Source organism: Musca vetustissima, unplaced genomic scaffold (genome assembly GCF_032173495.1).
Source record: "Musca vetustissima isolate MV318-11 ecotype Yass unplaced genomic scaffold, APGP_CSIRO_Mvet_v1 utg145877, whole genome shotgun sequence".
Taxonomy (NCBI): Eukaryota; Metazoa; Arthropoda; class Insecta; order Diptera; family Muscidae; genus Musca; species Musca vetustissima.
This window is the reverse complement of record NW_026882532.1, coordinates 26,211-41,850: the sequence shown is the minus strand read 5'-3', so window position 1 is coordinate 41,850 and position 15,640 is coordinate 26,211. Positions and strand designations below refer to the sequence as shown.

Here is a 15,640-nt window from a genome sequence, read left to right as displayed (position 1 = left end):
TGCACCAAAGACTCTATATATCTTTCGATTTGCACGAAATTTTGGTACAGCCTAATCAATTAGGTCTAGAATGATGTCTGCCAAGTTTCGAGGAAATCGGTCCAGATTTAGATATAGCTCCCATATATAGTTTCGTCCGATTTCATGTAAATGGTGCCCCAAAGTCCCTATATATTTTTCGATTTGCACGAAATTTGGTATAACGTACTGAATTGAGCCTAAAATGCTGTCTGCCAACTTTCGAGAAAATTGGTCCAGATTTAGATATAGCTCCCATATATAGTTTCGTCCGATTTCATGTAAATGGTGCCCCAAAGTCCCTATATATCTTTCGATTTGCACGAAATTTGGTATAACGTACTGAATTGAGCCTAAAATGCTATCTGCCAACTTTCGAGAAAATTGGTCCAGATTTAGATATAGCTCCCATATATAGTTTCGTCCGATTTCATGTAAATGGTGCCCCAAAGTCCCTATATATCTTTCGATTTGCACGAAATTTGGCATAACGTACTGAATTAAGCCTAGTATGATGTCTGCCAAGTTTCCAGAAAATCGGTCTAGATTTAGAAATAGCTCTTGTATATAGTATCGTCCGATTTCATGTAAATGGTGCCCCAAAGTCCCTAGATATAGCTTCCATATATAGTTTCGTCCGATTTCATGTAAATGGTGCACCAAAGACTCTATATATCTTTCGATTTGCACGAAATTTTGGTACAGCCTAATCACTTAGGTCTAGTATGATGTCTGCCAAGTTTCCAGAAAATCGGTCCAGATTTAGAAATAGCTCTTGTATATAGTTTCGTCCGATTTCATGTAAATGGTGCCCTAAAGTCCCTATATTTTCAACAGAGTATTGATGTTTTATGTTTCTAAGCCCATGAGGATCAATGTATACTGTTAAGGCTTCTAATATAAGAAATATAGGGGTGATATTTGGAAAATACCAAAAAGTGGACCTATACAAATTTCAGCAATTTTTAATAGGGACTTTTCCTAAAATCTCAAACCCCCAAATTGTAGTTCGATATTGATAACGCATGGTAGGGCGAAACATTTATATAAAATCCTCAAAATAATGCAATTAAGAGGACAAAGTTATATATGGGGCTTTACCTAAAGGGTGACCATTATATGGGGCCTAGGCCTAAACGCGTGTCGAAATATAATGTCTGATATAATCCTAAAAAAAAAAAACGAAAATATGCTACAGTTACGCACAAGTTGACATCACAGTTAAACCTAAATATGTTACAGGAATATTTGAGGGGCGAGAGAGAGAGAGAGAGAACGTTTAAATGTATTAACGAGAGAGAGAGAGAGTGACCATAAAACTCCAAAAACATTCAACAAACATTTCAAATAGCACGGCCGCCAAATAAATTCAGTTCATTTTGGGAATTCAAAGCGAACGAACGAACTTTAGCGGACTAGCAGTGACGAGTGGACCTAACGTAATAAATGAAGTTCTAATAGCCACATATACATACACAATTTGCAACGTGTCGCTCATATATATGTATTAACAAATACATAAATATTCCGATAATAAATATATGTGGAGATAAAAGTGAAGAAAAAAACGACGAAAAAAAAACTATAACATAAAAAGTGGGGTTTTCGAAGCCTAAAAGTATACTAAAAAAGTGCGTGCAGAAAAATTGTGTATATAAAATTGAATAAAAAAGAAAAACCCAACATATCACAATAAAAGGAAGTGTTTTAACGGAACATTGGCAAAGGAATTTTTTCTTAGGAATTTCTTAAGAAATTTTGTGTGTCAGTGAAGCGAACGAGCGCACAGTAAACGAAACAATTTCCTGTGTCAAACTGAAGTGGTGGTTGTGGCCATAAAGTGGGAATCGAAAAGCGCAAAAACCCCCAACCGTAAAAATCCTCAGCACCATATGTTTGCTGAACACTGAGTGATAAGAAAACGCCACTGTTTAAAGAGTATTAAAGTGCAAAAGAATTTACAGGGCCAACTTCGAATGTTGAGAACCGCACGTGAAAACCATATAAACGTGATAAGCAAACATTCGGCATTTTGACTTGTATTTGGGTTGGCCATTTGTTAAAGACAAACACAGCGAACATAAAAACTGTGACAAGCAAAGATAAACGTCATTCCACGTTATACAGCAGCCAAACAAATCGCAGGAGTAGCAACAACAGAAGCAGCCACAGAAGCCGTGGTAACAACAACAACAATATCATTGTAAAATCCCTGAAGGCTATAAAGTGCGAAAACACAGACACACGCCAATACACACGCAGTGATATCCCCACTCAGTGCACGGGAAAAATTGTAATTGTTTTTAACAAACACAGCGTGTGTACGTGTAAACATCTGGTTTAAAAAACAACAACTACTCCCCACAACTAACTGGGCCAACACCATCTGTTACACACTTTTAAGTCTAAAGCACAACCAGCAGCGGCAGCATTATGACTGAAATTATTGAGCTCAATGTCGGCGGTGTCCATTACACCACCACCTTGAATTCCCTGCTCCACGAAAAGGATTCACTGCTATGCGAAATGTTTTCCGAAAGCCGTGAAAATCTGCTAAAGGACAGCAAGGGTCGCTATTTCCTCGACCGTGACGGTGTGCTCTTCCGTTACATTCTCGACTATTTACGTGACAAGACCCTGAATTTACCGGAAGGTTTTCGTGAAAAGCAACGCCTCCAGAAGGAGGCCGAATACTATAAACTGGAGGGCATGTTGGCATGTATGCGTAAGGAGCGTGAGACACGTTCACCCGGCAGCATAACCCTTGGCTATCGTGGCAGTTTTCAATTTGGCAAAGACGGTCTGGCTGATGTGAAATTCCGCAAACTTTCACGTATCCTTGTGTGTGGTCGTGTGGCTTTGTGTCGTGAAGTGTTCGGTGATACACTCAACGAGTCACGAGACCCCGATCATGGTGGTCCCGATCGTTACACCTCACGTTTCTTCCTCAAGCATTGTTTCATTGAACAAGGTTTTGATATGCTGCATGAACAAGGCTTTCGATTGGCCGGTAGCTGTGGTTCGGGTACGGCTGGTTCGGCGACAGAACCCAAACCTGGTGTGGATGTTGAAGAGAATCGTTGGAATCATTATAATGAATTTGTTTTTGTTAGGGATTAAATTGGAATCACCCAACCAGCCCAAGAACTACAACAAATGACCGTCGGGTCAGTATAGCCAATCTTCGCCAACACTCCTCCTCCCCACTACACAAATAAACAATCCAACCAACAAACAAACATACCCACTACTATTACCACCAACTACCATTATCACCACCAAAGATTACAAATACAACATATGTATCTGTTCCATAGCATACATATATAGTAGGAGATTTCTAGAAGAGATCTTTTAATCTAATTTAAAACAAAAAAAAAAACTTAGAAAAATTAAAAAATATATATATGAAAAAAACTGAAAAAAATTGTTTGGTAAGAAAAAAATGAAAAAATTTAAATTAGAAAAAAAAACAAAAAATATAAAATAAATATGTATTTATAGTAACTATATGCATTTAAGGACAAAAACTAACTTCCCCTTTTGAAAAGGTAAAATTTATTAGCATTTCCTGATAAAATCGAGATTTTAAAAAACAGATTCGTAAAAAGAATTGCAGGAAAAGGAAGACGAGTTAAATTTTCCAATCAGACCTCTAAACATTACGCAAAAATACTTAAGGTATCAAATAAAATCAATACAGATTGAAATGAAACTCTCTTGCGAAGGTATTGAAATAGTTTTTTGAAGCAAATGTTTTTTCTGTTTGGGGTCACGTCAAATTCGAATATGCCTTAGTGACATAGCCTCAATATTTTTCTGTATTAAAACCATCTCAGATAGGCAAATACCATTTTACGGACCCCATATCTAAATCTAAAGGCTTCCATGGGCAAACATTTGTGTCATACGAATCGTTGTACTCCATTGGTTATAGTTAAGTATTGGCTGTCTCAGTCCTGATATCGTTATATTTTAGGTATTTTGAAGGTCCTTCGCAGTTGCTATTTTGGTTCTAAGCAAACAAGGTATTTTATAATCCCCAAATAATATTATCATTTTACATTGATTAAGTCTTAGTATCGTTTTCAATATTGAGGTTTTTTATGCAAGGGTGTATAAAATACTTTTTTAAAACAATGCTGATTAGGTCCATTTTTTGGTGTGGAACACATACAATATTTATATTCACTCAGGTTCCAAGAAGATTTTTTATCAGGAATTTTATTCAAAACGAATCTAAAATGTCAAATTGTGACAACTTCGGGTGTGAAAATATGGACCCACATCGAAAATGTTCGGCGAACATATTTTTTAACATTTAAGAACACGGAATGCCAGATTACAGCCACTTCGGTGGGAAAAGGCTTCTGAAAAATATCAAGTGAAAAAGGCGTTAAATTGGATATCCTCCACCACAGGAATACTGACAGTTATTTGAAATGAAAATATAGGGAACATACCTAAAAGTGGACCTATAACGACAATTCTATCAATCGATTGATGTATACCAAAATATACACTAAATACAAATTTCAGCAATTTTTAATGGGGATTTTCCTAAAATTTTCCAAAACGTTGACTGACATTGATAATGCATGGTAGGGTGGAACAGGTATATAAAATACTCAAAGTACTGGAATTAAGAGGACAAATTTATATGAGGCAATGCCTAAAACGGGCCTATATTGAATACATTGTGTATATATTCATAACATTATATGAAGGGGCTATGCTAAGGCCCGATATAGCTCAATTTCGAATTCATTCATGCTAAATATTAAAAATAACGAAAATCAGGAGGTATCACATATTAAATACATTTAATTCTCGTCAGGTTCGAGTTTTTTATCTCGATATTCTCAATAATTTAGAATCATTACAATAGATAGGAAATTCCGTTAAGTTCCATACTTTGTAGGGTATAAACTCACAATTTCGAGCAAAGAATATCCCGCATATGGGGACAGGGTTTTTTGGGGACTACTTCCACAAAGGGGCTAATATTTATAATTATTGATAAGGAGATTTGTTATCGAATAAAAAACCAAAATATCAAATTACAGCGAATTCGGTTGAAAACGCATTCAAGCCCCTTAAAGTACCGAAAATTTAGGGGTACCTTTATATGGGGACTACACAAAAAAATAGCCGTTATTGACAATCTTTAGTGTGGAGATTTGGTAACCAAACGAAAAACAAAGTCACAAATTACAACGAATTCGGTTGAAAAACGTACTGAAAAATCCTAAAATACCGACATTTTTGGGGGTACCTTTGTATGTCGGCTACCCGGAAAAATGGAACAATACGGATAATTTTTAGTAATTTGGTACGTAGTAAGAACCCAATGTGCCAAATTACAGAAAATTCGGTTCGAAAAAGCGCTCAAAATCCTCAAAATACAAAAAATTGGGGGTTACCGTTATATGAGAGCTATGCCTAAACGTAGACCGATATAGCCTATCTTGAACCTGCCTGCAGTCGAAAGACTACTCTATGCAAAAAATATTGATCTAAATTTAGAGTATCTAAAGTTTTTATAGATTTATTATTTTCTCCTGGAATTTACCTTGCCATAGCCCCCATATAAATATCCCGATCGATTTTGTGTAGCTTGATTTTTAAATATTCTTATTTTTGTTTAAATATTCATATGTTAAGATGATTTTTGAGTGTTCCTAAACACGTTTAGACAGATCCAAGGACTGACCCAAATTTTCTTGACTGACTGATCCAGTCTTTGATTACCCGACGTTCGGCAGGCATTGTTCATAAGCCTTAAGACCCAAGTCTCTAAGCAAAATAAGGACTAATGTCATTTGTGAAATATTCAATCCCTAGAATTGGATTGGGATTTTGTGATACTGACATTTGTAGGAAATATGGCAAAATATCGGCCTATGTTCATATTCCGAGCAGTGCCAGAATAAAATAAACAGTTTATTGTTCGAAGTCGCCAAAAATGTTACAAGAAAACGGTTTTACAACCGCAGTTTTTTAACTTATAAGCTGAGAATATATTTCATGTGCCTAGCATTAGTCCGAGGAAATGTAAGGATTTGAATCTGTTTCTCGCAAATAATTATGAGCGCCATTATTGTAGAATATTTGGGGCCCAAAATGTCGTAGTGGTACCTAGTTTTATGTTGAAGAAAATAAGAAGGAAGAAGTAAAAACTATGTTAAGTTTGGTCGGCCGAACTTTTTGTAGCCTCAACCTTGAGGATGACAATTAAACATATCTGAAATTAATGGAGACTCCTAGGAGACAACTCATGCTTTGGTAATATCTTGAATATACCGAAAAATACGTGAGAAAAATATAATTTAAATTCTCGAAATATCCAATAGTGAGGCTACTGTTAAATGAGGCTATAATAAAACGGAGATCAATATTGAAACTATTTGGTAGTGAGATTTGAAAGCCAATGAGAATACAAAATACCAAATGACTGTATTATAGGAGCAACCCTTCAACGTAAGTCAATAACGAGAACCCAAACTTAAAGCCAAGTTGATTGGAAAACGTGTCCAAAATCCACAAAATACCGAATACTGGGGGGTACCATTAAATGATAGCAACCCTGAAACTTGGGTCAATATTAATAGTTTTTGGTGCGGTTATGTGTTATTCAATGAGAACCCGAAATACCAAATTACAGCCAATCCGGTTGGAAACTTGCCTACATTCCCCAATATACCGAAAATAGGGAAGTAGCGTTACATGGGAGCTACCCTGAAACTTGGGTCAGTATTAATAAATTGTTGTACTATAAGAACCCAAAATGCCACATTACAGCCAATTCGTTTGGAAAATGTTTTCAATATCTCCAAAAATTCCGAATATTGGGCGGTACCATTATATGGAGGCTACACCAAAACGTAGACTGATATATGTAATTTTCAATACCAAACATCCTAAGAGTACTAGCAAGTCTGTGGAAAATTTCACAGCTCTATCTTAAATATTGCGATCTCTGTCGTGATTTCAACAGACGGAAGAAGGACGGACATGCAAACGTACATTTGTAAATTAACATAGAATTTGATTCTGATCAAGAATCTATATACCTTGTGATGTTGCAAACGGAATGATATTAGGTATCATCGTATCATCATTATTAGGTATCATTTGCATCCCGCAAACATAGATATGAAACATTTTCTTCATGAACGTTACAGTTGCCAGTCCAAAATTCATCACAGAATAACTAAAACACTTGACCTATGGCGAATTTATCCTTCTGGGTTCTTAATATCCCCACAAAAAATATCCCCCTAAAATGTTGTTGCACAATGTTATTGTTGCTAAATTCGACCATCAATGAAGATATCAATGCCTTTTAGGCGTAAAGGGTTTAAAAGTTTTTCATTTATTTTCGGATTGCAAAATGTTTATTTCACAGAATTTTTTAAATCAATTTTAACCCAAAACCTAACTATGTAATGGTATGAGCTCGACCATTAACAGGATTTACCATATTTTCGTTTCCTTCCTGCAATCAACTCTCATTAAATATTAAAATTTTCCCCGTATCCAAGCTGCCTAAAATATCTCGCATTAGTGTTCAAGGATATATGTATATTTTTTGCCTCAAATACACACACACACACTCGCACTTACACACAATCTCCGACATTTTTAAAACTAAAACGTAAAAATATAATTTTATAAATTCCATTAGCGTAAATGGACAAAATCAATTTCATACATTTTTTATGAATTCCTATTGTTTGGGTATTCTTCATTCCATCATGAATTCTGAATTCTGGACAAAGCCAAGTGAATTATTTTTTTGCTATACACAATGAATGTTGAAAGGCATGACGTGGAACGGAAGTGAGGTACAGCACAGAGGGACGGATGAACGAACGAATGGAATGTATGCACATTATTATATTCCTTTCATTTCATTATAGTCCACTGCCACCGTTGGATACGAATATACAATGAGAAAGGAAGGCAATAAAACAAAAACACCAACAACAATGCCAACACCAACAAGTGTGTCTGCATGATTGATTTGCCATTTCTTTTTTTTCACACAATGAACTAGCTAGATAGGTAGGTAGTCATTTGCAAGGATTGCATGATAGTGGCTGAAGGGGAGTTGAGAATGTGCAAAAAAGGCCAACAGCCGTAGTAAATTTAAATTTCAAAAACAAAAGGATGTAAGGGGAAATTTTTATAATAAACAAAAAAGTTTTTCAAATAAAATTAGGGTCGTTATTAAAAGGAACGATAGAGTTGTAGAAAGAATTTTATTTTTTAAGGGAGGATGACTCTTGAATGTGCTAGGGAAATACTTCATAAATGGAAAATTGCAAACTTTTCTCTCACAGCAATATTTAATTATTTATTGAAGGCTAAACAAGTGAAAAAGCGTTAAGTTCGGCCGGGCCGAACTTTGGATACCCTCCGCCATAGATATACTGAAATGAAAATATAGGGAAAATACCAAAAAGTGGACCTATATCGACATTTCTACAAACCGATCATGTAAACCATAGTGTAAAATATAAAACAAATTTCAGAAAATTGTAATGTATAATTATACCCTCAGCTTTATGGCTAATGAGGGTGTATACACTTTGACACGGTTAAAATTTGTTTCAGAAAATGTTTATTTCATCCAAACTTTGGCCATCTTATTATTTCTCCCAGTTCGAAGATGGGGAATTCGGTCCACTCCTTCTGGTACCTCCCACACAGGGTCTAGGCATAAATACGGGTTATAGTTCATATATAGTTCATTATCGAACCTTTCATTCTAGTTTTTTATCTCGATATCCTCCGAAGGTGATATGATTACAACAGAATCTTAGAACCAAACCCAAAACGCGGAACAAATTGCATAACTATTTTAATATAAAAAGGGGTCATATGGAGACTAACCCAAAAAGTGATTGAATATTAATAATTTTTTTGTAAGGAAATTTGTTACCCAAAGACGACTCTGTGCAAAATTTTGGCGATCTATCTCAACTCGTTTAGACGCTAGAGTGATTACAACAGACGGACAGACGGACATGCTTAGATCGTCTTAGAATTTTACGCTGATCAAGAATATATATACTTTATAAGGTCGGAAATGATTATTTCCATGAGTTACAAACGGAAAACCAAAATTAATATACCCTCCATACTATGGTGGAGGAAAGAAAAAGGAGTTCAAGTTATACTAACTTCGAATAAATAATAAAAATCGTAAGTGGAGAAAAATTTCTATAATCAACATGAAACCCATCTGGTAAAAATTCTAGTTCGGGATAAAACCAGATTATTCCAACAAGGACCTTGGAAGATACGTCGAAAAAAATCAGGATATATTATTTGCGAATCCGAAATGCAAAGCCACTTCTGGTCACAATGACCATCGATATTTTTGAAATGGAGGCACCTCTATTTGTACTATTTTACAAAACATTGGCATATATTGCAAATGTCCTGCCAAAATGTCTATTACTTTTTTAATAACAACTTCAGTTGGAAAATTGGATTAGGAACTTTGACGTAGGATGATTATGCGAGTGGTATATCTGAGGTATATTATATTGAAATAATGTAGAATTTTTTTTCTTTCTTACCCTGACATATTGTCCGAATCATGTTATCCGGGAATAAACATTCAAATTTATTTATTTTACACACAAAAGTCCCGATTCATGTGCCCCTAAATAAATTAGTTGATCAGATCCTTTCTCGATGTAAAATTTGTGATGTTCGGCTTTCAAGAGTGACCTCTAAAGGGACTTTAAAACGATACAGAGAAGATGTTGGTCCCTTCCATCTCCAAGATAACATCTGATAATTGCATAATTATCTTAGTATAACTCCCAGATCTGAGTAAATACAACAACATAATTGTAGCAAATTAAATGTCAAGCACTCCTCTTGGATATACTATCAACTCCGCGGATCTATGTTCTTTAGGAATAAACATATACACCATATAATATACATGTTGTCAGTTTTCACACAAAAGTTTGGGTCCATTTTACCCACCATATATTGACCGATTTCCACCAAAACAGTCATGCTTATTCCAAACTTAGACCACTTTTTGTGTCAAATTTCCTCAGTTCGGATCATAACATGGCCTGTTGGGGGACCAGAAAAACAGACAAAAATAAAGTTTCTGGTCCATTTCGTTCCTTATATATTAACCTATCAGTATAAAATACTATAGGGGTCTTCTTTGGGTTTTCCAGAACCCGTCCTACGTGGCGATAGCTGTGGCCTTTATCATTTTTATAAATTATAATGGACAGACGGACACACATGTTGGTGTGTCTAGGACCAATATTTCGCCGCGTTACAAACTCTTGGGGCTGCACAAAGCTATAATACCCTTACAACATAGTTGTGTAGGGTATAAAAATGGAACATAGACCAATAATTTATTTTCTTCGAGGAAGATTTTTAAATATGCAGATCCATAATATGGGTATAAACATGGGTAAATGGGTAATTTAAAAATTGGGACACTTTTATATGGCAAATATTCTATCCAGGATATATATATATATATATATATATATATATATTACGTTGTCATAATATGAACGCCCAATTTCTGGTTGAAGAGCTTTCAAAATACTGGTGTGATACGGCTATGCCAGAGTTACCGAATATTGATCCATACTGAAAATAGAAGGAAAAAATTGGTGACAAAAATTAATCTGGAAACAGGAGATAGGACGTAAAAAAATAGTTGGGTAAATTTTATGAGGAAAACAGTTCCAGGAAACTCTAAATACATAAAATAGGGCAGAACCTTAATATGGAATCTATGTTAAAACATTAACCTATAGTGAAATTTCTCCGAGGAGAATTTTAATCTTCCAAAACCCCAAATAACAACCACTTCGATTTAAAAACGTGTATGGGTGTCTCAAATAAATCCATAATATTGGTATGAAACTGAAAATATAGGCCTTCTATGCTTTGTGGCCCAGAAAAGGCAAAGTTACATCTATTGAAAATACATCAAAATATTGGAACTGTATGTGGGTGCTATATCAGGATATATATTAAGGTATGTCCATTACTTTCTGAAATCCGAAATGTCAACTTTCAGCGACTAAACATTGAAAATGCGGGTAGTATCTTCAAAATCCTGAATGTAGAACTTTCTTTTTATGTTCGGTTTATTGTTGGGCGTCCAACTGCTATGAACACTTCAAGGGAGTTCTAAAGGGGCTAATATTCAGGATTTATGACTCGAGAGATCCACGGGATATAGGAACTCCTAAAGATGGACTTAGTCTATGACCGGATGACCCAATGGCTACAGGCATCTCAAGGTGTTCCCTAACCGTCTAAGATATGGGGGTCCCAAAAGTTAGGGACATCTTCAAGAATTCCTAATGGGACCCGAGAGACCCAAGAGCTGCGAAGGCATACATAAAGGCCTAAGAACCGAGAGACCCAAGCGTTAATCATACCTTAATGAGGTTGGCAACAGGCATCTCAAGGTGTTCCCTAACCGTCTAAGATGAGGGGGTACCAAAAGTTAGGGACATCTTCAAGAATTCCTAATGGGACCCAAGAGCTGCGAACGCATTCATAAAGGCCTAAGAACCGATAAACCTAAGCGTTACTCACACCTTAATAATAGGTTAAGTTGCGAGACACAATGGTTAGGAACACACCAAGGGTGTCCTATGAGGCCAAGAAGCGAAGGACCCAAGGGTTGTGAACACACCAGGGGTTTATTATTGGACTAGAATCCGAGGGAACCAAAATATATGGTTAGAAAAATTATCTTTACAATACGATTATTACGGTAACATTGAATAGATTGTGTTCTCTAGAGTCAACTGGACCCGTTTTAATCGTTTGATTATAACCGGTACAATCTTCGGGTTTATTATATGAAAATCCGATTCAAAAATGATGATAATGGGATATATTATGGTAAACATTTTAGGCGAATCCGCCAGTTCTTCATAATGAATGATTTATTCAAAATTTTCGAGTGTTCGTAGATCTAGAGTTGTCTTAGCAAGGATGCAAATATCGGTTACTTTTCTTTAGAGACCAAAGTACAATCTTATGAGCGACATTTCTGTAGAACATTTAAAGGTCAAAAAACCTCGTCTTGAGTTCGAGATAGAACGAGGATAGATTTTACAAAAATACTCTTCATTCGATATGACTGAAGAAATGCCATTTCAGAAATAACCTGTAATAGCCCCAAACAACGATGTCAAGCCTTTTCGTCGTGAACATTAGAGTTGCCACCCGAAAATTCATGACGCCATTTTTCAAAAACTTGACCTATGGTGAATTTTTCTTCTGGGTTATTAAAATAATAGCCAATATCTTTCATCCCCATAATTTATCTATTCCCCAAAATTTTATTGAAAAGTGTAATCAGATATATCATAGAAAATTGGTCTCAACGGGTATGTCTTCTGAGACGAAACAGCGTTAAGATCTTAACTATTAGTAAATTTTTTAGTTGAAATCAATTTTAATGGAAGGCTGGACAGTTTCAAATGAGCGCCACAAAATAAAAATATTTTCCGAATAAGAAACAAATGTCTGGTCCAACTATTACTACTCTGTTAAAATATGATAACCTTTTTTAATTGATTGCAGTCTCTTATTTATTTGAATATACCATTACGGAATTGTTAATAAATTTTACTTAACTAACTAAAAAAATAAAACAAAAAAATAAACAAACAAAAAATAAATCTCTGTTAAATTAAATACAATATTATTATACATAGAATTATAAAACAAAAAAACACTATTAATTTTATATAAAAGAAATTATATAAAATGCTGAAATGACTAAAAATCATATTTAGCCAAATTGATATGCGATATATATAAAAACAAACTTTAAGATAGAAAATATTAAAAACAACTAAAAACTGTATAACCCTAAGACTTTACAACTAACTATAAAAAATACAAACAAACAACTTTGTAAGAATATATAATTTAATTTTGAAAATTTAATTTTCTATTTCCTCTTTATGTTCATATCTGTGTAAATGTGAAATTTAAACACACACAAAAAACTCCAAATAATAAAGAAATAAAAAACAAAACAAATATTAAACATTGGAACAATGAGGCCAACATGAAAATAAACTTAATAAAAATACAAAAATAAATAAAATAAAAAAAAATTCTCATTAAAAGTAAAATTATTTCATGACATTGGCGTATACAGGTACTTTTTCTGGGCAGGAGGTAAGATATTGGAATCTATATTGAATTATATTTTAAATCTCAAATTATTTAATATGCAAATGGCTGTGTAATTTTTCTAAAGTGTCGAGGGTGGGTGTTGATTAAACAACATTTCCCCTGCTTCTAACAGTCCACGTCCATGTGTGCTTTTTATAGTCACTATAAAATGCAAATCTATATAAACGGATACCAATCCCAAACAAAAAGTAGGTAAGTGGGCACCTTTTTTGTTTATGACTACACAAATTGTTTTATGACTGCATGCAGGAAATCCATTTAATCTCCTGTTAATGATTTTTTCATAAGCATCAGTAATAAAAAAGAAACAAAAACAATTTTAATTTAATACTTAAAAGTTCGAACCTATGAAATGTCATTAAAAAGTTCGAACCTATGAAAAGTCATTAAAAACAAAAAAATACCATATGGAAGTGTATTTAAATTGAGATGGCGACAAAATTGCATATATAATATTACAAACAATTATTTGAACTTTTATTATGAAACAGTCTGTTTCGTTATATCTCCGTCATGATAAAGGTAAGGGCGAGCTGTCTGTCATATAATCAAATTTCAAATATTTATTATAGGTACGAGACATTTTGCAAATTAAATGGAAATAACAATAAAGCAGTGGACCGAGAATGATATAAATTAAATAAAATAGACTTGAATTGATTTTTGTAGCTAACATTACATAAAAAAAACCAGTAAGGAAAGTTCAAAAGTCGGACCTGACCGACTATATGATACCCTTCACCACTATATTTCTATACTTTATTCTATAAATAGAACAGACATAGCATCTTTAGAGGGCCATTGAAATGATATCAGGCGAAATTAAAGTTGTGATCTACATATATATTTGAACCAATAAAAAACCAGTAAGGAAAGTAGCAAAGTCGGGCTGGGCCGACTATATGATACCCTTCACCACTTTGGGTATAATCTACATATGGGTATTCTCATTTTTTTTTAACAAAAAACAAAACAATTGTTTTGATTTGATCTTTATCAATAAATGAACCGACTAACATCAATCTATAAACATGCTTTTCTGCAACCTATGCTAAATTTCAATGGGACAAATTTGGGTAAATCGATTTATAGCACACTAGATACACACTATTCGAAATTATCAATCAGACACCCGAAATATATATGGAAGCTATGTATGCATCTGCACCCATTACAAAAAAACGCAATCAATCATATCTCAATTGAATACGTTGAGCTAAATTTCGTGTCAATCGGAGGATTTTGGTGCACCATTTACCTACAATCGGACGAAAATATATATGTGGCAGATATATCTAAATCTGCATTTTCAGGAAAATTAACACACATCATTCCAGACTTAAGGCAGTACGCTATGTCAAATTTCGTGCAAATCGAACGGTATATAGGGTCTTTGGCACACCATTTACCTTAAATCGGAAGAAAATGTATATGGGAGCTATATCTAAATCTTAACCAATTTTCACGAAATGTATCATCATTCTAGAGTTAATTCAGTACGCTATACAAATTTTGTGCAAAATTGAAAGAAATGTAGAGGCTTTGGTACACCTTTTACACAAAATCGGACGAGAATATATATGTGAGCTATATCCAAATCTGAATCGATTTCCACGAAACTTGGCAGACATGACTCCAGACCCAATTCAGAACACTGAGCCAAATTTCGTGTAAATCGAAAGATATATAGGGTCTTGGGTGCACCATTTACATTAAATCGGACGAAAATATATATAGGAGCTATATCTAAATCTGAACAGATTTTTACGAAACTTAGCATACATTATTCTAGGCTTATTTCAGTAAGCTATACCTAATTTCGTGCAAATCGAAAGATATTTAGGGACTTTGTTGCAACATTTACCTTAAATGGGACGAAAATATATATGGGAGATATATCTAAATCTGCACCGATTTTCACTAAACTTAGCACACATCATTCTAGGCTCAATTCAGTACGCTGTGCCAAATTTCGTGCAAATCGAAAGATATTTGGAGACATTAGTGCACCATTTACCTTAAATCGGGCGAAAATGTATATTGGAGCTATATCTAAATCTGAACCTATTTTCACGAAACCCATTTACTTTAAATCTGATCCGATTTTCACGAAACTTAGCACACATCATTCTAGGCTTAATTTAGTATGCTGTACCAAAATTTCGTGCAAAGCGAAAAATATTTAGGTACTTTGGTACACCATTTACCTTAAATCGGACGAAAATGTATGTGGGAGTTATATCTAAATTTGAACCGATTTTTCCCAATTTCAATAGGGTTCGTCCTAGGACCAAATGAATGAGCTGTACCAAATTTCATCCAATTCGAATAATAAATGGGGCCTGTACTTTGTTCACAATTTAACATGGACAGACAGACGGACGGACGG

General features: G+C 34.5%; 1 protein-coding gene across 1 annotated transcript; it reads left to right on the top strand.

The window, feature by feature from the left end:
• Nucleotides 1–2,443: 2,443 nt before the first annotated feature.
• LOC133329002 (BTB/POZ domain-containing protein KCTD12-like) lies at nucleotides 2,444–3,139 on the top strand. Its single transcript, XM_061537501.1, has one exon. It carries the CDS (start codon nucleotides 2,452–2,454, stop codon nucleotides 3,136–3,138), a length of 687 nt encoding a protein of 228 aa, XP_061393485.1. The 5' UTR covers nucleotides 2,444–2,451; the 3' UTR covers nucleotide 3,139.
• The last annotated feature ends 12,501 nt before the right edge of the window (nucleotides 3,140–15,640 follow it).